The 27,554-nt window shown below is 40.8% G+C and overlaps 4 protein-coding genes across 5 annotated transcripts; 3 read left to right on the top strand and 1 right to left on the bottom strand.

Moving 5' to 3' along the window:
* On the top strand, window positions 1–1,663 carry LOC308386949 (polyubiquitin-B). Of its 2 annotated transcripts, none has more exons than XM_080866786.1 (2): window positions 1–101; window positions 757–1,663. In XM_080866786.1, exons 1-2 carry the CDS (start codon window positions 14–16, stop codon window positions 1,452–1,454), a joined length of 786 nt encoding a protein of 261 aa, XP_080722912.1. In that variant the 5' UTR covers window positions 1–13; the 3' UTR covers window positions 1,455–1,663. The 2 variants fall into 2 exon arrangements, with proteins under 2 accessions (XP_080722912.1, XP_080722913.1); XM_080866787.1 differs by having other exon boundaries at window positions 50–118.
* A 5,893-nt stretch (window positions 1,664–7,556) lies between these two features.
* On the top strand, window positions 7,557–15,150 carry p2rx5 (purinergic receptor P2X, ligand-gated ion channel, 5). Its single transcript, XM_080866784.1, has 12 exons — window positions 7,557–7,773; window positions 8,198–8,348; window positions 8,584–8,655; window positions 8,787–8,862; window positions 9,086–9,170; window positions 9,352–9,432; window positions 11,570–11,711; window positions 13,485–13,618; window positions 13,705–13,798; window positions 13,890–13,955; window positions 14,131–14,219; window positions 14,308–15,150. Exons 1-12 carry the CDS (start codon window positions 7,643–7,645, stop codon window positions 14,564–14,566), a joined length of 1,380 nt encoding a protein of 459 aa, XP_080722910.1. The 5' UTR covers window positions 7,557–7,642; the 3' UTR covers window positions 14,567–15,150.
* A 118-nt stretch (window positions 15,151–15,268) lies between these two features.
* emc6 (ER membrane protein complex subunit 6) lies at window positions 15,269–16,774 on the bottom strand. Its single transcript, XM_080866788.1, has 2 exons — window positions 16,582–16,774; window positions 15,269–15,940 (listed from the first exon to the last, which is right to left on the bottom strand). The coding sequence occupies exon 2, from the start codon at window positions 15,905–15,907 to the stop codon at window positions 15,575–15,577; it is 333 nt and encodes a 110-aa protein (XP_080722914.1). The 5' UTR covers window positions 15,908–15,940; window positions 16,582–16,774; the 3' UTR covers window positions 15,269–15,574.
* Window positions 16,775–16,869: 95 nt separating this feature from the next.
* On the top strand, window positions 16,870–27,523 carry shpk (sedoheptulokinase). The gene is made up of 7 exons (XM_080866785.1): window positions 16,870–17,235; window positions 17,315–17,456; window positions 21,565–21,739; window positions 21,831–21,983; window positions 22,149–22,324; window positions 25,451–25,651; window positions 27,048–27,523. The coding sequence occupies exons 1-7, from the start codon at window positions 17,098–17,100 to the stop codon at window positions 27,440–27,442; spliced, it is 1,380 nt and encodes a 459-aa protein (XP_080722911.1). The 5' UTR covers window positions 16,870–17,097; the 3' UTR covers window positions 27,443–27,523.
* The last annotated feature ends 31 nt before the right edge of the window (window positions 27,524–27,554 follow it).

Genomic DNA, 27,554 nt, shown 5'->3' with positions numbered 1-27,554 from the left:
TGAATATCAGTCGATGACGCTTCTCCAGTATAAAAAGTCCTGTTTCCCTTGGCAACTGCAGTTAGAGGGTGGTGTCTGTGTATCTGTGAGAGCAAGGAAACGTAAGTGAACTCAAGCTGTAAGTATGACTATGCGGTTTTTTTAAAAGCGGTTTTTGTTAGATTTCTGACATCAACTGCTTTTCCGCTGATCTGTGAAACACATTTTAAATGTTCTTCATTTAGTTATTTTTTAATGTGCGACCCAACAGCTATATAAAGAGTGACTGTAAAGATGTAACTTGTTTAAAAGCACCTGATATACCAATTCTAAAACGAATACTGTCGTTATGTTACGTTGGAAGCAAGATGCTTTCTATGAACTATGCCGTAAAAACGCTAACGTTAACTAATAAAAATGGCTACCGTCCATTAGGTTGTAACGTCAGCTGGACAAAAAGGAGGCAAACAACAATCGCTTATGTTAAAATGGCGCTGGTACGCGAAACACCGGTTTCCTACCAGTATGTTATAAAACTGGTGTATGACTCAGTCCTGTTTATCGCGCCTGCTGGAAGGATAACTAGTAGACCGACTGATAGTATATAAAGAAAACGTATGCATAAGCCAATTTTGGTGTGCGTTTCTACAAGGAAGAAATAATTGCCCAGCATTTTACAAATACAGTACTATTGCACAGCATGCTGATCAAATATCTGTGTGTGTGTGTGTGTGCGCCTTATGTTTTATTATTGGTAATATGGAATCTTTTTCACAGGAGAAAACATGCAGATCTTTGTGAAAACCCTAACTGGTAAGACCATCACTCTCGAGGTTGAGCCCAGTGACACCATTGAGAATGTCAAGGCCAAAATCCAGGATAAGGAGGGCATTCCCCCCGACCAGCAGAGGCTGATCTTTGCTGGCAAGCAGCTGGAAGATGGCCGCACCCTCTCTGACTACAACATCCAGAAGGAGTCCACCCTCCACCTTGTCCTGCGTCTCAGGGGTGGCATGCAGATCTTCGTGAAGACCCTCACTGGCAAGACCATCACCCTGGAGGTTGAGCCAAGTGACACCATTGAAAACGTGAAGGCCAAAATCCAGGACAAGGAAGGCATTCCCCCCGACCAGCAGAGGCTGATCTTTGCCGGCAAGCAGCTAGAAGATGGCCGCACCCTCTCTGACTACAACATCCAGAAGGAGTCCACCCTCCACCTTGTCCTGCGTCTCAGGGGTGGCATGCAGATCTTCGTGAAGACCCTCACTGGCAAGACCATCACCCTGGAGGTTGAGCCAAGTGACACCATTGAAAACGTGAAGGCCAAAATCCAGGATAAGGAAGGCATTCCCCCTGACCAGCAGAGGCTGATCTTTGCCGGCAAGCAGCTAGAAGATGGCCGCACCCTCTCTGACTACAACATCCAGAAGGAGTCCACCCTCCACCTTGTCCTGCGTCTCAGGGGTGGCCAATAAATGATTAAGTGTTTTTATTTACTTTGCAACAGAACCTAACTGAATAAAGGATTAGATTAAATTCTAGGGTGGTTTCCCTTTGATTCAAATGCATATACAGCCTTACTAAAATGCACTTGCATGATAAATCATCTTATGCTGTATATTAATCAACTTGTGTTATGTTAAGTTGGGCTTTTGATGGCTTAATAAAAATTTGAATAAACTCAGCTTCTGCCCATGCTCTTTAATAATTAGTCTTTGTTGCTTTACACCCTTTATAAGTGGAGCACACTTGTTTTTCTCTTCAGACCAGTTAAGTGAAAAGTGTTATTTACAGTTTACTGAAATTCTGGAACAGAAATTGAGCTTTTGACTGGTCACACTGTGGCAAGATGAAGCTTGTTATTCATGAAATGCCACAGGAATCATTCAATCAATAAAACTTCATTGATCCTGAAGGTTGACCCCGAAGGAAATTGGGTTAAAGCTGCCGACCTTTGCCAGTGCCATCTTACCCTTCCGACCATACATACATTACACAAACATCACATGGGGAAGACGGGTCAGAGAGGTATAACAATGGAAAATGCACAACATGAGAAAAAAGAACTCCCCCCAGACTGAGCTCCAATGGGGAGCTCTGTTTGAGAACAGAAAAAAACACCTCAGCACATGAATCATCACATCTCGCAACATGGAAGACATAAGCTTTAGAGGGGGTGAGTGTAGGTCTGTGTCAGTGTACATGCTTGTGTGTGTGTGTTCCGTGTTCAGTCGAGAGAAAGTGTCCTTTCACCCGGTTAAGCAAAAGTCAACAATCTTCAGTCGACACGCGGGTGGCCTTGAAGGAGGGGGAAGAGAATCACAACACAGTCTTGTTATCTAAGGGAGAGAATTGTTATTCTGTCAGCTTTTGCCTTGAGCATCCAGCTGGCACCAGGGAGGCCACATGAGATGAAGATGGTAGTTGTTTTGGTTGGTGTGAACAAAATGCTTCAAATTTTAAAGTTGGTCTAATGTCCGTCACTGGTCACCAGGTCTCTCAATTCCTGTTGTTCTTCTTCAAGATGTTACCTATATTGCAGAGCCATGAGCTTCTCCAAGATCTTATCCATATTGTGTTCCACAAAAACACAGTCTGAGTACTCACAGCCCTGCCCATTGTCTATCATGTTGGCCAGCCTTGTGGCGATAAGCCAGGTCCGAGCCAGCTCCAATCAGCCAGAACTCTGTTATCATGGTTCCGAATTGGTAGATGTCATTCAAAGTCCTCCATCAAGAGTGTCGCCAGACACACGGCGCAACCGACCATCGAGTATCCGGCAGCAAACGTCTCTGCAGGACAATCAGGCTCTCCCAAGCTCAGGAGTTGTCAGTTTCGTTAAGGGACCAGTTGATGAAATCCATAATTCTTCTGTAGGTTTTTAGAGAACAAGTCTGGGAGACTCTCTTGGGGTTAGAGAATAAGCGAGACTATACAAAAGACATGAGAAGTGTAGAACATCTGACTAATATTGTTCATTAATGCTGCTTCAATATACCTGTTCCGTGTAGTACGCTGCGCAAAAGTGAGACCCGCCCCCCCGGGAGTGAGGTGGCTTACGTGTAATGTCTGCTCAGTTACACAGTAAGCAAAGCTTGCTAGTAATCACGAATCCAGAGTCTTTACTGAACATCAAACAAGAAACTAAGCAGGAAAGATAAGGGAGAGGGGAGAGGGAGAAGGAGCTTACTTCTGTGCTTACTACAAGTTCTCCAATCAAATCAATCTTCATTCTGGTTACATGAATTCGCAGAGCCACAGGCTCCAGGTGTTCCAGTGAAATCCAGTCCCAGAAATCTTACCGAACACCGTTTACTGAAATCGAGATTCTAAGGTGAGAGCATGCATGGCATTTTGGTTGGTGTTGGGTCTGTGTTTCCACAAGCCCCGCTAATTCTAGAGACTTATTCATCATGAAGAAAACAAGACAGTCGATGGATCGATTATTTGCGCAAGGGAGGCCTCGTCTGTGTCCACCACGAAAATGACCCCCAGATCTGACCTCCTCCTGCTACCTTTTATTGAGAGACAGTTCACACAAAACACGTCAGAACAAAGCCACGCCCCCTTGGTTCTAAGACAAAGCATTTTATGTATATGTGTGAACTTCTGTAAGAATGTGTGTGTGTGTGTGTGTGTGTGTGTGTGTGTGTGTTATGTGAGAATGTGTGTGTGTGTGTGTGTGTGTGTGTGTGCGTGTGTGTGTGTGTGTGTTATGTGAGAATGTGTGTGTGTGTGTCAGACCTCCTGCTGACCAAAGGGTCGTAAACGCAGGAAGCTTACATCAAAAGAAGATGTAAGCTACATCCTATCTTCCAGATAGGATGTATCTGCAATAAAACATTACAGCCCCCACCAGAACCTCGAGAATCTGGGGGGAAGGACAGTGGAATTTCTTTCATCAGAGTTAAAACACTGTACAAATGGTAAACATAAAAATGACAAACATTTAACAATTTAACTCTAACAGTTGGTATAGCTTACTACCACAAATATTTGCCCTGAAGCAGATGTGGAAAAAGATGCATTAAAATGGTTAGTATTAGGTTCTACACCTTGAAATCAGCTGCTCTAATACCACGGAAGTCAAAGAAAAATGATATTTGCAGACATGACACTTTTCAAAGAAGTCAGGATAGGAACAAATAGTAAAATTTGTTGAGTTTAATGAAGTATTAATTATTAACTTACATAATAAAATCTTGATTTTTAGACAGTTGTTGTCATTGTTCTAACTTTTCCAATGCAATGTTGTTGTGATGATATTGTACTGGAAGAGTTTATACCACACTATGTCAAATGTAAATAAAACAATGCACTGATTGGGAAAACAATGTCAAATACACTACAGGGAGTGCAGAATGATTAGGCAAGTTGTATTTTTGAGGAATAATTTTATTATTGAACAACCATGTTCTCAATGAACCCAAAAAACTCATTCATATCAAAGCTGAATGTTTTTGGAAGTAGTTTTTAGTTTGTTTTCAGTTTTAGCTATTTTAGGGGGATATCTGTGTGTGCAGGTGACTATTACTGTGCATAATTATTAGGCAACTTAACAAAAAACAAATATATACCCATTTCAATTATTTATTTTTACCAGTGAAACCAATATAACATCTCCACATTCACAAATATACATTTCTGACATTCAAAAACAAAACAAAAACAAATCAGCGACCAATATAGCCACCTTTCTTTGCAAGGACACTCAAAAGCCTGCCATCCATGGATTCTGTCAGTGTTTTGATCTGTTCACCATCAACATTGTGTGCAGCAGCAACCACAGCCTCCCAGACACTGTTCAGAGACGTGTACTGTTTTCTCTCCTTGTAAATCTCACATTTGATGATGGACCACAGGTTCTCAATGGGGTTCAGATCAGGTGAACAAGGTGGCCATGTCATTAGTTTTTCTTCTTTTATACCCTTTCTTGCCAGCCACGCTGTGGAGTACTTGGACGCGTGTGATGGAGCATTGTCCTGCATGAAAATCATGTTTTTCTTGAAGGATGCAGACTTCTTCCTGTACCACTGCTTGAAGAAGGTGTCTTCCAGAAACTGGCAGTAGGACTGGGAGTTGAGCTTGACTCCATCCTCAACCCGAAAAGGCCCCACAAGCTCATCTTTGATGATACCAGCCCAAACCAGTACTCCACCTCCACCTTGCTGGCGTCTGAGTCGGACTGGAGCTCTCTGCCCTTTACCAATCCAGCCACGGGCCCATCCATCTGGCCCATCAAGACTCACTCTCATTTCATCAGTCCATAAAACCTTAGAAAAACCAGTCTTGAGATATTTCTTGGCCCAGTCTTGACGTTTCAGCTTGTGTGTCTTGTTCAGTGGTGGTCGTCTTTCAGCCTTTCTTACCTTGGCCATGTCTCTGAGTATTGCACACCTTGTGCTTTTGGGCACTCCAGTGATGTTGCAGCTCTGAAATATGGCCAAACTGGTGGCAAGTGGCATCTTGGCAGCTGCACGCTTGACTTTTCTCAGTTCATGGGCAGTTATTTTGCGCCTTGGTTTTTCCACACGCTTCTTGCGACCCTGTTGACTATTTTGAATGAAACGCTTGATTGTTCGATGATCACGCTTCAGAAGCTTTGCAATTTTGAGACTGCTGCATCCCTCTGCAAGATATCTCACTATTTTTGACTTTTCTGAGCCTGTCAAGTCCTTCTTTTGACCCATTTTGCCAAAGGAAAGGACGTTGCCTAATAATTATGCACACCTGATATAGGGTGTTGATGTCATTAGACCACACCCCTTCTCATTACAGAGATGCACATCACCTAATATGCTTAATTGGTAGTAGGCTTTCGAGCCTATACAGCTTGGAGTAAGACAACATGCATGAAGAGGATAATGTGGACAAAATACTCATTTGCCTAATAATTCTGCACTCCCTGTATAGCAAACAATGTGAGAAATTCTTATTGTATAATGAAGTATATGCCCATTTCCATTTGATGCCTGCTACATGGTGCAGAAACACTGGGACAAGGAAGCAAAAACCTGGCACAAAATAAAAATAAAACATATAAAATGAGCCCTATTCACAGGTTTAGCTTTTCAGAAGTAAAGATGGCATGGGATTCAGAACCTGGGAAATATCCTTGAACAAGAGATAAGGTTGAAAACTAAAACGAACTGGCTGTGATCTTCGGGCATAAAAGATGATGCTGTAGTGAAACGCACTGCAGTTCTGATAACTAATTTCAATAAACATCTTCAGTCTTCTAATATGAGTTGAAAACTTTGTAAGCAAAGAAAAAACTGAATAGAATAACAGCTTCACTGATCCCAAGCTCATATAAGATAGATTGGTCAAGGTGAAGTGGAAAATTACATCCTCAGGGTGAAAGTAGAGAAGAACACTTTGTATACCTTTCACAATAGTTTGGTGGGACAATTATGAAAATATCATGTAAAAAAAAAAAAGCATGGGTAACTGAAACATACGAAGGCCCACTGATGTTAATTGATATGTTGTTTTACGAGCAACATATGCCATCATTCTTCGTTTTTAAGGAAAACACCTTAGTTATTTCAGCAAAGTGAAAATGCAAAAGGGAAACATACCAGAAGTGTTTGAAGCTTTAGAGTCAGAATGAGCATGTATTTATGAAAACCAAACAAGTCTTAGATGAGATGAGAAATACTTTATTTATCCCATATTTGGGAAATTCTCCTGTTACAGAAGCTGAAATGATGACCATCACAACCAATGATAACAATACTGATAATAATAATATCTAGTAGATGCCAACCAGATGTCATCTACTAGATATTAGCGCATGATGGCATGTAGTGTTAAAGATTTCCTGTACCTGTCCTTCCTGAATGAGTGTTAGCGAAGGCGCTCTGCTGCAGCTTCCTCAACCTTTCTGCAGCATTTCTCAACAATGAATATGTTGTCTTCATTCTCAGTTCTCCTTCCAGTTATAGACGTCAAGTGCCTGTCATTCTTTTTCTTTCTTTCTCTCTTTTTGTTTTTTTGTTTTTTGACTGGCCATCCATTGCAACATAAATTCTATAAATCCCCCCCCCCCCCCCCCCAAAAAAAGAAACCCCGAAACAAAACACTGTGCTGTGATTTGAGCCATCGATAAATAAAAAAAAGTACTAAATGTTTCTGCTCAGCATGTTGATTGTGAACAACATAAACAGAATGCAGTACAAGTGTAGAACAGCACAAAACTACAAACATGGCCGAATTTGGTAAATAGCTTTTTCTATGAAATTTGCTTTTTTCAGGAAGAACAGCTGAAACTCGAGGGTAGTAACCAATGGCAAGTGTGCGTTTCGCTCCGTCCACATTTTAATTTTTAAAAATGCAACAGTTACAAAAATAATTTTACTATACTTGTAAACACTCATGACAGTGTTGGAAAACGCTGTTGGAAAAGTACAAGTCGCCGTATTTGCACAGGAATGAATTATTAGCAAAGGTGCTGCTGCACACAGCTCATGTAAGTCAAAGTGAGTGTGTAATCAAACCATGCAACAACATAAACTTTCCCTGCGTCGCTCTTCCACAAGGAACTGAGTGGAAGACCCCTGTCTCAGTGGGTTTGCCCGCTGCATGACAAGAGAAGCAGCTGTATATATCAGCTGGGGGACTGCGAGCTGCCGTCTCACTCGGCTCCACCGTGCGGGGAGGAATGGCAGGCTGGGGGGGCTTCTTATTTTCTCTTCTCAACTACAAAACGGAGAAATATGTCATTGCAGAAAACAGAAGAATCGGAATATTATTTCGGCTCTACCAGCTGGCAGTGCTGGGATACATTATTGGGTGAGGTGAACTGCATGCACCCCCTCCAACTAGCGTGTTTCCTTTATGGAATAATAAAAGGGAGAGTGACTAACAAAGTTAAAAATAGTGGAGCTTGTGGAAAGGTTTTTACTTTGTGTTAAAGTGGTAGCGCAGTATGGGCCTTTCCTACTAATACTCCCGTGTGGGTTATCTGGTTGAGGACAAACTGTAGTGTGACATTTTTAAGTGGCTGGTGGTTATACAATCAAGCCTGCTATTAACAGTCGATTTTTCGTTCAGTAATCTTTAATTTATGGTATTTTCAAGCGTTTTACCCCTTATGCATGTGCGAGATATTTTCTAAAACACTTTAATAATCATAATATTAGTAATAATAACATAACTCTGCAATGTAGACAAGGGCTACATTGAACACGTCATGAAGTTATGCTGAATGTCCCAGGTGGGTGTTTGTGGTGAAGAAGGGGTACCAGGAGAAAGAAGAGGCCATCCAGAGCTCAGTCATCACCAAGCTTAAAGGTGTCACTCTGACCAACACTTCTGAGACGGGGCCTTACCTGTGGAGTGCCGAGGACTATGTCATACCCCCAAATGTGAGTCTATCTTTTAGTTTGTAGGATAGCAACACTGATGGCACTGATAGCAGCACTCGCTAATTATGTTCCTGTCAAGACATATTACGAGGCTATTGAATGTTTGGGCTGCCTTGTATCATTAGTCTCAATGTCTGCCTCGGCAGATTTAACAATATTGAGCTTCTTGGGGGCACTAATTTGTTTAACATTTTGCTTCTTCATCTCACTGCCAGGACTTAATTTTATTTTGCAGGGTGAGCAGGTGTTCTTTGTTGTAACAAATTACATAGAGACCCCCAATCAAAGGCTGGGCTTCTGTGCTGAGGTGCGTATTGGAAGGAAATTAGCATTTTCTGAAAGCAGAAAAGTCATAGTAAAAAAAATAAAATAAATATATATATATATATATATATATATATATATATATATATATTTTATTTATCGTGCCTCTAACAGAGTTCCAAGGTGCCAGATGGACGATGCAAAACTGATGATGACTGCATGGAGGGGGAGCCTGTAACAGCAGGTCATGGTGAGGGATGTAAAAATCTGATTGTTTGTTTGGATTTATCCTCGCTTTTTCCATTCTCTGATGTATGATCTGTATAATGAAACAATACAAAATATTGTCCTGATACCGCCACTCTTTAATATTACACATTTCATTATGTCTCTCTGTGTCTTTTCATTTTTTAAGTTCTTGTTCAGCTCCACCACACAGCCTGCCAACTCTTTGCTCTCTCTCTCTCTGTTAGGAATCAAGACTGGCTTGTGTTTAAACAGCACCGGGACCTGCGAGATTCATGCCTGGTGTCCCGTTGAATACAACAAGAGACCCGCGTGAGCATTCATCATCCCTCACAGAACTTTGGAAATTTGCCATTTTGAGCTGCTGCTGCATTAACACTGGCTCTGATCCCTCACACAGACCCAGATATTTCACAGGTTCTATTTATTACTGGCATAGGCTGTCGCCTCCCTTTTCTTTTTTCACACAGCTGCCTGTCTCTTTCATTTCCAGAGAGCCCTTACTGAGTGATGCAGAAAACTTCACCATCTACATCAAGAATTTCATCAGGTTCCCCAAGTTTGAGTTCTCCAAGTAAGTAGCTATAAGTGGCTGCTGATTGCTGGTGTGCCTATGTCTTCCAGGGATTGGGGCATAGAGTGACCTGGGGGGATATGCACGCTCCAGTGGCTGCTTTAAATAGCTTTAGGGTGCAGAGAGCTTTCTATTTATACCATTCTGTGCATTGCACTCAGTGAGACAGTGAAACAGTCATCTGAGACGTCCTTGACAGCAAGCCTTACCCTGGACAGGTGTCTGATCAGAATGGGCTAGCCCATTGAGCTACCCTCTCCGCTGTTCCCTGCACGAGTCCTGCAATAATGCACAGAGATGCCCCAGCTATAGCTAATTCATCTGTCAAGATCTTACTATAATTACGGATACATCTCTTATGTTCCCCTACTAATCTTGGCATGCCTGTGATTAATGAGGTAATGCTTTCGCCTGAATGGAACTTACTTCAAATGGCCGGCAACACTACACATCTTACAGTGTCCTGTATCCAGTTACGTTTTTTTCTTTTGCTTGCAGCTAGAGGGTGTAAGCTTTGGTTTGACTGACATACGCATGCTGCATGCGCCACTTTTGTAGTGTACACTGAAGAAAGCTTAGTCAGATTAGTTGGAGTCCAGACAGTGAAACTCTGAAGTGCACAGTGGTACAGATGCAGAGGCATATGTGCGTATCTGAGGACCAAAGTTAAAATGGTATGAGATCACATTAAAAATCTTCTCCCCTTTAAAAAAAAAAAAAAAATGTTATAAAGATTTATAATCATATAAAAAAAGGAAGATAAATCTTAGATTCTTCCATATTTCTAGCCAAACTGTGGCACTGAATTTGTTAACATCTTTGTGCAAAAAGTAACATTTTTTGAGTTGTTTCCTTCCCCTGAAGCAGAATAGAACAGGTTGATTTGGAGAACACATATTCCATCATAACTGAGCAAAAGTGTCACTAGTCAGCCTGTTATTCTTAGCAACAAAGAGCTTTGACCGGGTCATTGTGAGTGTGAAGGTTCCCACAGGGCAGAGCTCTAAAATGCTGGAAAATGGATGCAGAGTGTCCAAAAGCAGCCATAGAAGATCAATACATCCAGCTTTATTCACTGCAGGAAAAAAACAAAACAAAAACAGATAAATCAAAAGACATCAATAAAGACCAAGTGAGCAAAAGTCAGCAAAAGTTATATTAAAAAATGTACATAATGGAAAAAAGTCCTATTTATTGAGAAGACCACCTAGTGCTATGGAAGTAACAGACTACGGGGCACAAGAAAACCATCAGGAGGAAGAAAATGAATGAATCTAACCAAAACTGGCTTAAAAAATCCAGGTCCTGGCAGTCCTAGTAGTTTATGCGAGTAATAAAGTAGCTTCTTTGTGGGCAAGTGACACTAAAAATACACCTACATGCTTCGGCTTACACCTTCTTCTGGATGTGAAGTCTAGAGTTGTTTTCTACCCTGGACAAGTATGTCTATAATAAAGGACCTTCACGCTCAGCCAGTAGCCCCTTCCTGTTCAGAAACATGGCCTCTGTTTTGCATCTGAAGGATTCACAGTGCTGCAGGATAATAGGCCAAGCCCAACATTTTATGGTGTAAAGAAGACCAAAGGTTGGGTCTTAGTAAAGCAAAAGGAAGAAATACCAAAGACTAATATATATTCTAAAAATCATATTTTCAGAGATTCAAGTTTTCAGTCAAATTGTCAATATTATCCTAAGTATGACAACCGGTGGTCAGACTCTGATGTTGCACTTTCAAGTCATCCATCCATCCCATTTTTCTTAAATGCTTATCCATCTAGCTGCCAATGTCAGCTAAGATGCAGGGTACACCCTGAACAGGCAGCCAGTCCATCACGGGGTAAAAAAGAGAGCACACATTCTCACATCCACGCCTGCGGCCACTCAGAATGACCACATAACACAACATGCATGCCTTTGGTCTGTGAGAAGAAACCCCAAACAGGCACATGGAAAACATACAAACTTTAGACAGAAAGAGCACAGCTGGTTCAGGCATGGAACCAGCTGTGCCTTATCTGCTGCCATCAGCAAAACCCCGATAACTCTAACTTCCATCTTTTCACTTAAGTCATTTCATTGAGTGAAAACACAAGTTTCTGATATCATTAACTCCACATCTGCTGTCTATTACTTCTAGAGCCAATGTCCTTGAAACTTCTGATGAAAGCTACCTAAAGAGATGTTTCTATGAAAAAGAGAATCATCCTTACTGCCCCATCTTTCGCCTCAGAGATCTTGTCAGCAGTGCTGGACATGACTTCCAGGAAATGGCTGTTAAGGTACAAAGTGAAACAACAACACTCAAAGAGAGCAAATTCCCCTGAAGGCTAAGACCTATGCTAAAACTTTAATGTTTCGTGATCATGTCAGCATTGTTAACATGGAAATCTACTGGAGTATATTAGTGTAGCATATTGATCATTTTGTGTCGTTTTGAAGTCGTCAAGCGTTGTATTGAAAAAAGAGCTAAAAAAAAAGAAAGTTCTTATGTCCCCCCCAGTGACGAATATCTTGGTTTAAAGTTTGGAGATGATCCTAGCTCATATGACCCTGACCTTTGACCAATGACCTTTTAAGCATTACATGCTAGAATAGTGTATTTTATGATCTTTACCTTTAATACTGGAGCAGCTCTGGCTGGAATCTTTGACTTCTATAAGCTGTAAAACATGAGCTTTAAAGATATAATTATGTGGTTTTGCAAAGCTTTCCAGCATCATGGTGACGTCATAGGATGTTGTATTGAGAAAATAAAAAGTGCGTCGTACAGCTCTTTGCATGCCCTTTCATATGATATAATACTCAATATGGTTTAATTTTTTTTGGTCAAGGTCAACTTTAACCTTGGGTGCTAACATTAAAGGCCAATGTTAATGGCCAATTTCAGGTACTCATGTCCCCCAGGGTGTAGCATATTGTTGTGAAGTTTGAAGATTTTTTAAACTGATTTTTACATTTGGTGTGACCTTGACTTTAACCAGATTTTGACCAAAATTGAATCAGCTTGAGTTGTTATTGATATCTAACCTCAAACTAAATTTGAGAATGAATGAATTTGAAATTGAAATTTGACAAACTCTGGATGCAAAACAGCAAACAAACACACAGACAGACAAACAATTAAGACTATGTGCGGGAGTGATTTTGGTTCCTCACTTCCTCACAGTTGTTTGCTAACAAACTATAATAGAAATCTGGTCTCAGTAGCTCGCCATCACTTGTTTAGATTTCTTGAGCAGATCTTCTAACATTATAAAATGTTAGAAGAGGACAAAGTACAGTGAAGATTCTGCAATACACAGTTTATCTCTCTGTGGACACACAAACTCAAATCAGTTGATTGATTTATAGGGAGATGGTCTGCTTGCACAAAAAAGCTGATTTCTTTAATGATTTGTGAGAAAATCTGCAAATATCCCACAAACACTTGAATCTCTCTGCAATGCAAATACAGTAAAGCTGTGTATTAAAAGCCAGCCTCTGGTAGACTACTAACAGCAGGGTCATTCATGAACTGGTTAGATCCACATACATGTCGTTATGTGTCGTTGTCGTGAAGCTTTTTGACACATCTTGTGGTCTTCAGCTGTATATGTAGATGTATCTGTTATATAATCAGCTGGAAGAAAATGGATGATGGACATGTGGAGTTTTCAGTAGTATTTAATCCTTTTCAGTTTCTGTTTAGAGTTATGAAAAACTGAGTTTCTGGAACTGCGTTTAAGTAAGATATTCCTCTATTAGCTTTGATGCTCCACATTGGCTGGTCCCAAATTAAATCTGTGTTCCCCATTACAAGCAACTTGAGTTTGAGGCTCTGAGGGAGAAAGATCAGGGCACCTCAACTGAATTACATCCCAAATGAACACAGTTGTTCAAAATAAGCATTTTCTTGCCAAAGCCTCATGTAACTTGATTTTATCTGCGTGTGTCTTCTCTGGTCGTGGTATGTTATGTTTAAAAAGTTTTACTTTTTGTAAAGCACTCTGTACGGTATGGTTTGTGGTGTATCCGCTGATGTGCTATTAATATTTACCCTTTGTGTCCATCAGGGCGGCTCTGTTGGCATTCTCATTGAGTGGAACTGTGACCTGGATAAAGATTATTCTCTGTGTAATCCACAGTACAGCTTCACCCGTTTGGACATTAATTTGAACAACTCAATCACATCGGGATACAACTTCAGGTATGGTACCCACTACCTTCACTCTGCTCACTGTTTCCAACATGTTTTCAGCCTTTACATCTTATGTCAACTATTTTTTTCTACAGATATGCCAGATACTATAAGGATCAAAATGGGGAAACCTATCGCACGCTGTATAAAGTGTATGGGATTCGCTTTGATATAATGATCAATGGTCAGGTACTGTGGAGATAGTAGCAGTTTAGTTTTTTTCTAAAGCACATCATTCTGGTGGGAGATTAACAGTGAGTTTCTGGTTATTGTTTTACAGGCCGGGAAATTCAATATTGTCCCCACAGTAATTGCCATTGGCTCAGGTGTTGCTCTCCTCGGTGCAGTGAGTAATTTATTAGAATATTCTGCTGACGCATGTGTGGATGATTGCTGTGCAATTACCACGGTGCTAAGTTCAAAAACTGTCATTTTACAGGACAGTGGATGATGTGTAATCCCCACCAAGAAAAGTAATATTCTCTCCTGTTCCAGTTCATTTGTTTATTTTTCTCTTTTAGGGAGCCTTTGCCTGTGATATGATATTATTGTACATGATGAACACGAGCTCCTTCTACAGAGAGAGGAAATTTGAAATCATCAACTTCAAGTAGGACTTCATATGTTTGCAAAAACTTTGCCATTTTCTAAATCTTGCTCCTCACTTTCGCACACCTCTCTAATGCTGTGTGCAACAGAAAAGAGAGGACCAAAGTTAAAGATGAGAAAACGGGCCATCGGGAAAAGAGGTCCAGAAGACCAGGGACAGAGAAAGGGGCTACAAATTCCATCAAAAATCCAGGAGAAACTGAGCCCACTGCAGGATCTTCTGCAGAGAGCCAGCCACCTACAGAGAAAAGGGGTCCCACAATTCCACGTAACACGGGACAGCGATACTCTGCTCCACCCCAAGGCACCGAGACGAAGCATCATATCACTTTCATGGCTCACAATTAGGTCTGCAGGCAGAGCAAGATCACCTGTTTGTTTTCCTGCATGAGGCAGAACCCAAAGGTGGGACTGACGTCCACGTCTTACCTGCCGGCACAACTGCTAGCACGGTCACTAGCATGAATGATGCCCTGACTGAAGATGTGTTGATCCAGGGGAATGTAAATGTTGTGCAAAGTGCATGACATCAGGACGTCAAAGAAAGTAGCAGGGTCAGGATTCAAAACAGATTCATTACCACTCAACTGGCAATTAGCAGTGACAGTAATTACAATATATAGTAATAAAAGTAAAAAAAAGTAGGCATGAAAGTTTTTAAAAACTACACTTAGAAGCAATTCATAAGAAAATGTGTGGTCTTAATTGTGTTTTTACAGCTCAACACATGTATTGTGTTGTTAAAATGCACAAACACTGTTGCTGCTTTCTGCTGTATGTTCAGTTAACTGTACTGATTATGGCTTTGATATGAAGCTTTTACACAGTATTCACTGGCGACACTGAAGAATACAGCCTGACATGCTCTACGAGTCCAAGTGGACATATTCTCTGTGTAATGAATGGAAACTGAAATGCAGAGTCTCCCTTTGTTTGCTGTTCCTGTTTCTATTTATTGAATGTTCTTTGTCATTGGAAACACATTTTTGTCATCACAATTTTATTATTATTAGTGACATTCCCCAGTGAAGAAAAAGTGATCCAAAAAACTTCTAGAGAGATCTTTAATCCAGTCAGTAATTACATCTGCTGTTTTCTGACTTGGTTTAACTTGTGAGGATTTGATCTGTAAACCTACATTATAACTATAGCTCTCTAAGTACAGGTTAGAGTTCATTCTCTGGTAAATATGGAGGAAAGAAAAGGACAGTTAATTCTCTTAACTCATCGTTTAACATATAAACAGTTCACAATGGAAGCCTTCCACTAACAGCCTATCTACAACAGCAGGGCAGACAAACCTAAAGAATTACAGAGCATTAGACAAATATTTCTGAGTTATTTCGAGTAGATGTTCTAGTATACGTGCACCATCCCGTACAAGAAAGTCCAGAACAGGACATATGTGAAGAGGCCTCCGACGAGGCCTCCAGTAAAGAGCAGCCGCCGTGATTTGAAGAATTTGTTCCACCGCCGTCCGGCCTTGAGAATAAGCAGCAGCGAGAGGAGAAAGGATGATAGGAAATAAAAGATGAAGCCGTACAGTCCCGTCAGGCCAAGGATACCGGCTGTTGCTCCCGAGAGCGCAGACACAGAGGTGCGGCAGTAATCCAGCACTGCCGCGTTGCCTCTCACTGCCACTTCACTGATGAACTGTGGTCCCTCGCGCTTGGCCCCAACTCCAGCCATCTTGGCTCTGGTCGGCTACCACAGAAGGTGCTGCTGTAACATCAAAGATTAAGGCAACAATGTTAGAGCAACAGTACCTACTATGATTTTATGTACCTCGCACAATGAGGTTTTTAATTCATAAATAATCAAAATCGAAATAACATGATGAATAGTAGGACTAATGATTTCAAATCCTAAACATCCTGACTCGGGATGCTTTATAGAATTAACACCAAATAGAAACAAAACAAAAATAGCTCATTTAAAACAGAGACCGATCGGTTTTACTTTAAAAATCCATTGACAGACAATTTTCACCAGGAATAATTTAAGGGCCATCTTACTGCTGGTAATGAAGGTTATTATATTAAAAAAGAAAGACCGATCATCATGACACTGAATCAACATAAAACTACAAATCTGGACACATTAAAGCTCTTCACTCTGCGTGACAAAGAAAGCAAGTCGGGTTCGCTTAGCTATTGCCAAACTTCAAGGTGATTCAAAGCCTCGTTTTGACATAAAAAGGTAAAATTATACGACACAGACATCAGTTTTCAAACTACACAAAGCAGAGTCAGACTATTGGGGGCTAAACTGCACATCAGCTGAACTATTTTAACATTTCTACCAGTGCTAATTCTAGCAGTGCTAGCTCTCCCAGCTGCCCACTGACGGTGACAGGTTCTCACCGGAGATTAATGTAGGGACTTCCTGTCGACTCCTCACGACGCAGTCACAAAAACATAACATGCAAGATTTACTTAGCAAACCTGAATCTAAAGCAGTTACAGGAAAAGTCAGCTGCTGTCACCAAAAGAAAAAGTGCATTCATTCTCGTTCGGATGACACTCCTATACGAAAGTCAGCCATGCTCCTGCGCAGTGCATTGTGGGAAGGCGGTAGTCAGCCTCAGGAGGAGCCGATTTGGTGCATTCCTTGACAGTAAAACAGTAGGAAATTGATCTACCCTGAATAACGTTTAAGCAGGGAAGCTACCTTTGAATTTGTATTGAAGGAGACACTATGTTACATCAAAATGTAAATTCGTTATTTCACATATTTGGCTAAAACAGCAGTTTTATAACAGCAAATTTAATCTAAGTAGCAAAGAAGCTCTAAACTCCTTTAATCACATGAATGCAGCAGTGAGGACTTTTGCATTTCGGTATGAAAAAAGCTCAAGGTACACATCGTAAACATCAGTCATGTCTAACTTTATCCTGGGTTTGGACGTGGGTACCTCTTCAGTAAAAGCCGTTTTATTAGACAGAGGATGTAGAGCTATAGCTGCCAGTCAGTCTTTACCGACTGTTTCTGATTTAGCCGACGATAGCGGGATAAAGGTGAGTGCGTTCACTTGTCCCGCAATTTTAACTACAGCTCAGTAATCTAAACACCTCTGTGTGATTGTGTGTAACGCAGGCGAAAGAGCAGGACACGGGTCGGATCATAGACACTCTGGACCGGTGCATTGGCCTCCTGCCCAGAGACAAACTGCAGCATGTGTGCTGCATCGGGCTGACCGGACAGATGCACGGAGTTTTATTCTGGAAACCAAAAAGCGGTAAAGTTATTCTGCGCGCGGGCTGTGGCATTTCATCGTCAGTGTGGTAACTTGTGTAACAACGGCTCTATGATTGGGGATTGTTTCTGATTTTCTTTTCACGGGAAATGAGAAAAACATGATCAAAAACAAAATCAGGTGTCAAAGGAAAGATTAGACATGATTTTCAGGCTCACGTGCAGCCCTGTGCCAAATACAGATGACACTGCGCAAGAGCCAAAATAGTCTTTGTTTGGCAAAGTGACGAAACAAGTACTTCGGCTCTTTACTCAAGTAAAAGTCATAATACCAATTAAGAAATGAGTCAAACGATTTCGCACTACATTCAGGAGCTATTTCAGAATTAGAGACATTACTTTGACAGTGCTTTGACTTTTATAATACCACATAACACAGGTTCTGTTTTTTTCATTGTCTACCTCTTTCCTGGGACCCAGATGTGGTAGGGTCAAAGAGTGAAGGTAGAACATGGATAGATTTTAAGATCTACAAATTAATAAGTAACTAAAACATTATCATGAATGTAATGAAGTGCAGTCCTCACTTACATCTCACCATTGATCCTATCTATGCCCTGATCCAATGGCATGAAGCAATGTGTGATTAACAGTGCTCCAGTCTAATGGTAAATTGTGAGTGGGGAGTAGTTGATCATGTTTTAGGACCTTTACCACCCAATGTCCCTTCTCTGAACACAACCATCAGGGATTCAGGAAACATACTGTGTGTATCAGTGTAATCTTAATTCTTGTATCTTGGATACATTCATTTAGGTGGAGGATGGAAACATTTGTGTAAAGATGGATGAATTATACCAGGATCATCACAGATTAGGTACTGAAGTGATGCAAATCTTAGATAGATTGGAGAGAATTTTTCTTAGGGTGTTTACAGCCACACATTTGGACACTTATACAGCTTACACTAGGACACACTGGAAACATGTATACCTCCTGCAAAGCTTTCTTGACTTACCATGTAATCACCATTTAAAAGTCCTATAGTTTTCTGACTATTGCGCTGTTTATCAATAGAATATTTTCATTTATTTTCACTAAGTAATTATTTTCTCACTTGTCAATCTGATCTCTTCCCAAGATATTTTAATCTTTCCACACTGCCAAACACTCTGGAACCCCTTTTTTTTTTTAGCATCTGTGTATTCAGTATCAGGGTTCGTAAGGGTGATTGCTTACATTTCAGATGTGGTGCTTAAAAGTGCTTGAAAGTGTAACTGTATTTCATTCACCACAAATAACTATCTAATTGATTTATTTATTTATTTTTATCAGATAGAGAAATAAAATGAGTCGCAAAATGTAAAAGCAAAATTTCTCTGCCTGGGCTGCCTTGCACCTCTGTGGCTGTCTGTTTCAATATGTGACCCGCCTCTCCCCCTAACTGTCGGGATGAGCACGCTAACATACCTGCAGTTATAAAGTTCTTAAACAAAAACAAAAACAAAAAACATACCTGCAGTTGCTGTTTTAATGAGTGTTTGATGGAAAACGACAATGGCGGAGTTTGCGCTCTCCAGTCGCATGATAGGTGAGTCCTAGTGAATAATTTTCCAGTACGTTACACATGCTAATTTTTAAAATTATGATTATTATTTTGCTAGCTATCAAACTCGCTGGAGAAATGATTGAAATGCAATGAGTGTGATGCAATACGGCAGCGCTATTATACAGTTAGTTATGGCATTAAGATTTATGGAATATGCTGTGAACTTAGCTAACATTACTTAGCAGTAGCAGTAATATGTGTTACTTTACTCATGTGAAAGCTTTAAACTAGGGCTGGGCGATATGGCCTAAAATTCATATCGTTGTATAATTTGAAGCATGTGCGGTAACGATATATATCGAGATATATTCTTTTCTTCTGTATAACGTATTTTCCACTCTATAAGGCACACTTAAAATCCTTTAATTTTCTCATAAATCGAGAGTGTGCCTTATATATGAATTCTGGATTGTCAGAGCATTACGGCTGCCATAGTGAGGAGCTTCGCGGAGTAATCTGTGTCCAAAACCTCATCCCCTTCAGGTCCCAAAGTCAAACCAACACTAAAAACGGTCTAAACTCTTTCATCTTTAATAAAATCATCAGCGTTGCTGCTTTATCAGGTGTAACAATTAAGTTTAACATCCATGCATCCATAAAAACAGAATTTATTAAATTTAATGGAGTTAGAAGTTAACAGGAAGTTAGCTCGCTAGTTTCCACCTAAACATGACATACCATATTCTGACTGAGAGATTTTTGAAACTAATTAAAACGTACAGCTCTGCTACCACTTTCAACATAAATGAAGACAGAAAACTAAACAGCAGTGGTGTTTGCAGAGTTACTGAAGTTGGACTACCTGGTATATAATGTTGTGCTATGTGATTGCTAGCGACACAGCTATGTTAGCATAACATTAGCACAGTGAAGCTGGAGGATGAACAATATGGGAATAGAACAGCTGTGAGAGAATTCAACATTAATGAATCAAGGTTACGGAAGTGGAGGAAGCGCAGTTTTTGGCTTTCCCCATGTTTCAAAAATGTTTCATCTCTTTGCTATGACTGTCGCCCGGCATAATTTGCAGATGATAATGGTTGTAGCAGCTGCGATGCTTTCGACCAAAACAGGCGCAGCTTGATGACATCATCAACATGCGCTATCGTGATATTCAAAATCTCTATCGTTGGCCAAATTTATATCGTTTCTATCGTATATCGTTTATATCGCCCACCCCTACTTTAAACATTTAGCCAGTTACATAACTAGCCAACTTAAGGCTTTCTGATTAACCCTCTAGGGTTGACGGACTGAGTGTTAGTTTCAATTCTAAATAAAACAGTGGTGTTTACAGCGGGAAGAAACCGTAAAAACGGCGTTTTCTACGGACAGCGGTAGCAAACACTCTCTGCTTGGGAGTGAAAAAAAAGAAAAAGTGGAAAAATGTGCCATGTCGACCAATCAAAAATTATGTGGCATTTGGTTGTTTAGGAAGAGGGCGAAGTTTTAGGAGTGACACCGGCGAGAGTGAGCGAGTGAGTTTTGATACATGATAGATTTGTGATGTTTACTGTGTTTGGACTCAAGTTAGTGTGTTGTCTTGTGTAGTTAATGTGTAGTGTAGTCGTTGTTTTGTTTTGTGTGTCACTTCTACTAGTGAATGTCACAGTTGCTGCAAAAAAAGCCACCAAAGGCAGATGTAAACGCTGTCTCCACATGGAAAACAGGAGTGACACACCTTCTGTCATACCTGCAGGATTTATCCCTGTGCTGTTCTCCTCTGTCTTATAGTGGACACAAACTATTTTTGGAGTTGCATATATAATTTGTGTGTCTTCTTATTTGATGCAGAACACCTCATTGTTCTCTAAATAGTTTTAAATGGTTATATAAAAAACGTCTGAGCCTTGGCTGCATTTTTAGATAAATAGTACCATATAACTTTGTTGTTTGCAAAACTTGTGCATATTTTCAAAAAATGTACAATTTCTATTTGCATTTCAAGTTATGAAAATGATTCGTAAAACATGTTTGTGTTTTTTACAGTCAAAAATATAACTTTTTTCTACTCATATTTTAAATTTTGTCTGAATTTAGATCAGTTGTGCTTATACAGTATGTCAAAATGTGAAAATAACAGAATTGGCAAGATAAACAGTTTTTAAAGGTGAAATATAGAGGACAAATTAAAAGTAGTCAAAAAACAACCAGTTATACCCTGAACCCCAGAGGGTTAAAGGCTAAAAGCAAAGTTGTCACCAAGTACTTTTTATATTTGTGTGTATTGTTGCAGCTTTTTTAAGTATTAACTTGGTGCCTTTGGGTGAAATAATGGTAATATGAGGGACCGATCCATATGGTCACAAAGAATAGCGACAGATACGTATAGAGTATCTGTATAGAGTGGTATCTAAAATAAGCATGCAGTTTAGTTTGACTAATGTTTAAGTGGATCCAGAGGCTTTAGAACAACATTGATTGATAATAGGACAGGGCAAAGGACAGAGTCTTTCAAGAACACAGCAGTCAACATAACAACTCAAACAAGGGTTGTATTAAAGTTGTAAGCACTCAGTTGACTGTCTTTTGCACCACCCAGGTTGCGTCTGGTCCAATAGTGATTCCTTAACAGCCAAAGACACCAGTCAGCTGATCACCTGGCAAGATGGACGTTGCAGCAATGACTTCCTCACCTCTCTTCCCAGACCAGACTCTCATCTCAGCGTCGCCACGGGGTTTGGCTGTGCAACAATCTTCTGGTACATGAAACACAAGTAAGCTCACATCTTTAAAAATAAATACATTATAAATAAATACATTTTGCAATTGGGATACAAAAGCTGAAGCTGTGTGGTTTTGCCGCAGACCCAAATTCCTTGAGGACTTTACGGTTGCAGGTACTATCCAGGACTATGTGGTGTCCATGCTGTGCGGTTTGGACAGGTGTGTGATGACACCCCAGAATGCAGCCAGCTGGGGCTTCTTCAACACGTCATCCAATCAGTGGAACGAAAACATGTTTGTATAGTGTTGAACGTCCTTCCTTTTTACAACACTTTACTAGATGCACCTACTGCATGAAAACTGCTGTGCATGTTTGGTTTGCAGCCTCATTTACCTAACACTTTTTGCATCAGTGCAAGCATACGTAACAAGCACTGTATGTGTGTGTGTGTCCTCTAGTCTGAAGGGTGCTGGCTTCCCTTTGCACCTGCTTCCTAAGTGTGTGCCATCTGGTAGCTTGGCAGGAAAGACCTGCTCTCAGTGGCACGGCATCCCTGCTGGCACGCCAGTAGGGGCCGCGCTAGGAGACTTCCAGTGCTCCGTCTACTCCTGCATGAGCGAACGGACAGATGCAGGTGAAACAGGATATCCATTTATCTCTCTTAATGAACTAAATGCACAATGTTCTCACAGTTGATTGTGGATCTGCATTTATAAGTTAATTCAGATTCGGATAACTTTAATAATCCCAAAAGGGGAATTTGTTTACAGCTTAGCTGAATCACAAACCACACTATTGCCTATTGTAGCCAACATTTACATGGAGGAAGTCGAATGTAAGGCTCTTGGCTCTTTTAAAGGGAGAGTACCCAGCCACTGGTACAGATATGTAGACGACACCTGGGTCAAAATTAAAACACAAGAAGTGGAATCCTTCACTGCGCACATTATCGCTGTGGATAAAAACATCAAGTTCACCAGGGAAGACACAAAGGACAACTGTTTGCCTTTCCTGGACTGCACTGTGCACATTGAAGAGAATGGCAACCTCAACATTGAAGTTTACCGGAAGCCCACACACACGGACCAGTACCTCCTCTTTGACTCCCATCACCCTCTGGAACACAAACTTGGGGTAATCTGGACCCTACACCACCGGGCAGAACATGTTCCCTCTAAGCCTGAAGGAAAAAAGAAGGAACACACACATGTAAAGGAAGCACTTAAAACATATGGTTATCCTAATTGGCTGTTTATAAAGTCAGCAAAGATGCACAGAAAAGAAGATCAGACACCAGCGAGGGAGGATAAGAAAGACAGATGCAACAACATTTTCATCTCCTATGTAGCCGGTGTATCAGAGAAACTCAGGAGGCTCTTCTCCAAGCACGACATCCCGGTGTACTTCAGACCCAGCAACACACTCAGACAAAAACTGGTTCACCCGAAAGACAAAACTCCTAAACACAAACTTAACAATGTGGTGTGTGCTGTACAGTGCAGCGAGGAATGCCCAGACCTCTACATCGGAGAGACCAAACAGCCAAGCGCATGGCACAACATAGAAGAGCCACCTCCACGGGACAAGACTCAGCTGTCCATCTGCATCTAAAGGACAAATGTCACTCTTTCGAGGGTGCAAATGTTCCCATTTTGGGCAGAGAAGACAGATGGTTTGAAAGAGGAGTGAAAGAAGCCATTTACGTCCACTGTGAGCGACCATCTTTGAACAGAGGTGGTGGTTTATGACACCAACTGTCTGCCATCTATAATCCAGTTTTGAGATCCCTTCCCAGACGCCTTAACGTCCACTCACATCCTGGGCCATCTGACCTCAGGAAATTGCATGATAAGGTGGGGCCAGGTTTCACAATGAGCTCACCCGAAACCTTGGCTGATTGTAACTAGAGCTGGGCGATAGAACGATAACGATATTTATCGCGATATAACTTTTACTCGATAGAGAAATTAAACTATCGCGATAGACCTCGCCGCTCTTATCCTCTTTAAAAAAAAAAAAAAAAAAAAGGTCAGCCAATCCAAATTAAGTAGCGCAGAGCCGAACCAATCACAGCCGCAGCGTCACGTCGCGTGACTTGTTACGTACAGCACAACTGCCAGGCCGCACATGTGTTTGGGAAGCAGCCAGCCACCGTACCGCCCGGGTAATGGAGGAAATGAGTGTGCCGACTAGAAAAATCAACCGAGCGTGACCGAAGAGAAAACAGATGATGGTTCCAATGCCGGAGAGATTGTCGAACGGAAGAGCCATAGAAGTTCCGTAGTGTGAAGGTATTTCGGCTATTTCAAGTCTGACAAAAAACGTGCACTGTAAATTGTGCCGAAAGCAAGTCCGGAAATACAATAAACTGGTGCATGCGTCACACTGTGCGCCACGTTATTGTTTCGATGAAATGAATTTCTACAATACTGTTACTGTTAATTCTACTCTCTGCAGTGTTTAAATGCTTACATATACACACAGTTACTGTCCCTCCACACATACGACTCGGTTCTGCTTCTATGCCCCAGCTTTGTTTACTTTTTCCCACCGAGGCTTCTAGACTTCTGATTGGCCAACATTTCTGCACGGTTAGGAATCTAGCTCCACCTGCTGCTTTGGCATGTTCATAGCAGCGTTTTCCTTCATTTCTGCCTTTATGTGTGGACGGGATTATTTTTTAAAACGGAAACGGAAAATCTCCGTTTTCAAAAATACCCGTGTACGTGTGGACGTAGCCTCAGTCTCTGACTGGAAGCGCTAATTCGTCATTCGGCTTTTGTCAGACTAAAGTAACTGTTAAAACTGTTTGAAAAGCTCAGCTATACAACAAGGAGAGATCGAGAATTTCCTTTTAGTTCTCAGTTTATTTGATATTGACAAAAGTTAGTCAGTTTTGTCTGTTCTTCTGTAAAACAAACTAAGATTTATTTTTAGAATTAATATTTTGTTTCTAAGTGGAATTGACAATTTAGTCTGTTTCGTTTGTTCTATTTTGAAACTTAAACGCTTTAGTGGCTACCTTTTGTGTAGTTTGCAATATTTGCCTTTATTTATCTGAAAAAGTCTCATGTTCCTTAAGTACATCTACCCTGTTGAACTTCATCCATCCATTCACATCCGCTTAATGGATGAACTTATTATGGGAAATAAATATTTAAATAAAAACAAGCTGCTGATTATTTCACATTTTACTTGTGAGCAACGGCACATTTAAATCTTACAAATATAGTTATTTGGCTTATATCGTGATAGATATCGTTATCGCCTGAAATGAAAAAAACATATCGTGATATGAAAAAATCTTATATCGCCCAGCTCTAATTGTAAAGCACACCCGCTTTCACACCTTGGCTCATGTGATTAGGTAGAGGATCATCAGGGGGTCCTTTGTCCCTCTTTGGGGGGAAACTCCCACTGGGTTTAAATCTGGGGCTCTCCACCATTTGACTCTTAGAACTGAAGAAGCTTCTCGGATAAGAGGTGAAACGTCTTCAAGCAACTCAAAGAAGTCCAGACACTTTTCTTTCCAAGCTCCTTAGACTACGATGACCTGGATGACTGAGAACCTTCACAGACACAAACCACACTGTTGCATGTCAAGTGAGAGATCAACAAACAATAAGGTTGAGGAAAAAAATCCAATATAAAACTTATTGTAGCTGACTTAGGGGTTTATATTTCAGGACAAACACATCACTAACCATCACAGCTAATTCTCTTTAGCTGACAGTTTCTTTCTTTTTTTCAAATTTCCCAGTCCTTAACATAAGCACTTCAGCCCAGCTGACCTACGCCATGCCAGCTGACTTCAAACCTCCAGATTCTCTTCAGCCTGCCTCGTCCATCTCCTACTTCCCTTACTTTGAGTCCACATACTTGGCTGTTGCAGCATCGCTCAATGGCGGGAATGTGTTGGCAAGTTTTGTGGAGATGCTGACTTCCTGGATGAGAGAGCTTGGTTTGTATTCTTCTTCTATTTTCTAGACCTTAATCCATCGTCATCCCTCTCAGGAAAACCAAACAGTGCAGGCTGACTTGCAGATGGACACAGACACTGTGATTCCACACATTAGTTTTATTTTTTAATCATGATTATTACAAAAGGCTTAAAAAAGTAGAATAGCTTAGTAAAGTCAAGTACAATATAACGAAACAAATTATTTCAACAGTTTCATATTCATAAGGTGACAACTTCTCTAAAAATCCTACCCCCTCTTTACTCTAAAACGGATTAAAATGTAAAATCGCGCATCACATTGTGTATTGATAAGATTTGTGAGACCAAAAACCTCAATAAGAAAATGTTTACTGACACTTTGCATAAACCGGCGGATACCAATATTCAGGGTTGAAAAAGCTGTATTTTGGCCATTTCTTTTCTCTTTTCAGGCACAAATCATAAACAGACTTCCCTAACGTTTGTTATGCGTAGTTATTTATGTAATTATTTAACCTAACTGCTCGGATTAGCTGGATGTTGTGTTTGTGGCTTTCCAAAGAAGTGTGTTGCCAACAACAAGAGCTCCCACTGGTGGGAAAACTATGTAATTTCAAAACTCAAGACATGGTTGAAGGATGTTTCTTCTGTCTCTTCTTTAGTTTTTAAATTTTTTTTATTCATCAGCAGTTATAATATTGATACAGATAGATCAGCAAATAGCTAATGCCAGCTGACATTGTTGATTAATCCTAGTCTTAGTCGTACAAGTGAGCAGCAGGGACGTGTTATCATATACTTTTTTTTACAACTGTTTCAACCAGATGGACCGCTCCCTGTTGGCCATTAGGAAAAATGTAGTTTTAAGGTATATCTTCATTATCTTCACATTTCACACTTGATGATTATGCTGTGCCCATCATTTATATACAGTCTTTACATAAAACCTATAACTAAAGGGAATGGCACTATAGACACCAGGTTTAAAACTGTGGTATATTCTGATATACAGAAAGTTTTATCTGCTGCTTAATCAGGGTTTATGTGAGCTCATTTGGAAAGATCCATGTACACCTCACAGGCTCATATACTTAACATATTCATAGAGATGATAAATGACACCTCTCTAAACTCGTTACTGGAGATGCAAGAACCAAAATACATCCCAGCTTTATTCAGAAACGTTGGCAAACAGTTCTAGGGAAAGGTTATACTTGCAGATCAACAATCAAAGCTGCTTAAAGATGAAAGCAAAGACCAGAGACGGCGCAGAGATTAGAGAAAACTGACATTAAATGAATAATTAATCATGAATGCAATAAACAAAATAACAACTGTAGAACAGTTAAACTAAAGTCTGCACAGATAGATGACACTAAAATGCCCCCCTCTGCTGCACCCCCCCCAATCTCCACAGGTGCAGAGCTGAGTGACTCGTGCTTATACGAAAAGCTGATTCATTGTGCCCTGAACCAGGAAACCAGCAACCTGAGGGTGAGTCCTACTATCTTGGGAGAAAGACATGACCCTCTCTGCCTGGGCCACGTGACTGGCATCTCCACCTCCAATCTCTCCCTGGGTCATGTGATCAGGGCTCTCTGCCATGGAGTCCTGGACAACGTCACCTCGATGATGCCCGTAGAGCATCTGCAGCAGGCGGGGGTCCGCAGGATTGTGGGCAGTGGGAGCGCGCTTGCTCGGAACGAAGTGCTAAGACAGGAAGTGGAGAAGGCGTTCCCTCTGCAGGTGGTATACGGACAGAACGCAGACTCTGCTTTGGGCGTGGCAATGATTCTCTGTGACCGCCTTTGAATTGGAATCGCTATCCAGTTCTGTCTGTTTACATGACTGAGAATTTTGCACATCAACTAAAGCTGACCCTAACAAATCTTACACAGCTCATTTTTATTTTGAATCTTAAAGA

This window comes from Rhamphochromis sp. 'chilingali', assembly GCF_963969265.1.
Source record: "Rhamphochromis sp. 'chilingali' genome assembly, chromosome: 19".
In the NCBI taxonomy this organism is placed as follows: domain Eukaryota; kingdom Metazoa; phylum Chordata; class Actinopteri; order Cichliformes; family Cichlidae; genus Rhamphochromis; species Rhamphochromis sp. 'chilingali'.
This window is presented reverse-complemented; position numbering and strand designations above follow the sequence as displayed.

What these genes read in the sequence shown, in the direction of transcription:
- p2rx5 (XM_080866784.1), top strand. Translation starts at nt 7,643, where the DNA reads ATGGCAGGCTGGGGGGGCTTCTTATTTTCTCTTCTCAACTACAAAACG. An exon ending in ATATAATGATCAATGGTCAG is followed by an intron (nt 13,799 to 13,889) that starts GTACTGTGGAGA and finishes ATTGTTTTACAG; the next exon opens with GCCGGGAAATTCAATATTGT. An exon ending in GTGTTGCTCTCCTCGGTGCA is followed by an intron (nt 13,956 to 14,130) that starts GTGAGTAATTTA and finishes TTTCTCTTTTAG; the next exon opens with GGAGCCTTTGCCTGTGATAT.
- LOC308386949 (XM_080866786.1), top strand. Translation starts at nt 14, where the DNA reads ATGACGCTTCTCCAGTATAAAAAGTCCTGTTTCCCTTGGCAACTGCAG. An exon ending in ATCTGTGAGAGCAAGGAAAC is followed by an intron (nt 102 to 756) that starts GTAAGTGAACTC and finishes TCTTTTTCACAG; the next exon opens with GAGAAAACATGCAGATCTTT.
- emc6 (XM_080866788.1), bottom strand. Translation starts at nt 15,907, where the DNA reads ATGGCTGGAGTTGGGGCCAAGCGCGAGGGACCACAGTTCATCAGTGAA.
- shpk (XM_080866785.1), top strand. Translation starts at nt 17,098, where the DNA reads ATGTCTAACTTTATCCTGGGTTTGGACGTGGGTACCTCTTCAGTAAAA. An exon ending in ATTCTGGAAACCAAAAAGCG is followed by an intron (nt 17,457 to 21,564) that starts GTAAAGTTATTC and finishes TGCACCACCCAG; the next exon opens with GTTGCGTCTGGTCCAATAGT. An exon ending in AATCAGTGGAACGAAAACAT is followed by an intron (nt 21,984 to 22,148) that starts GTTTGTATAGTG and finishes TGTGTCCTCTAG; the next exon opens with TCTGAAGGGTGCTGGCTTCC.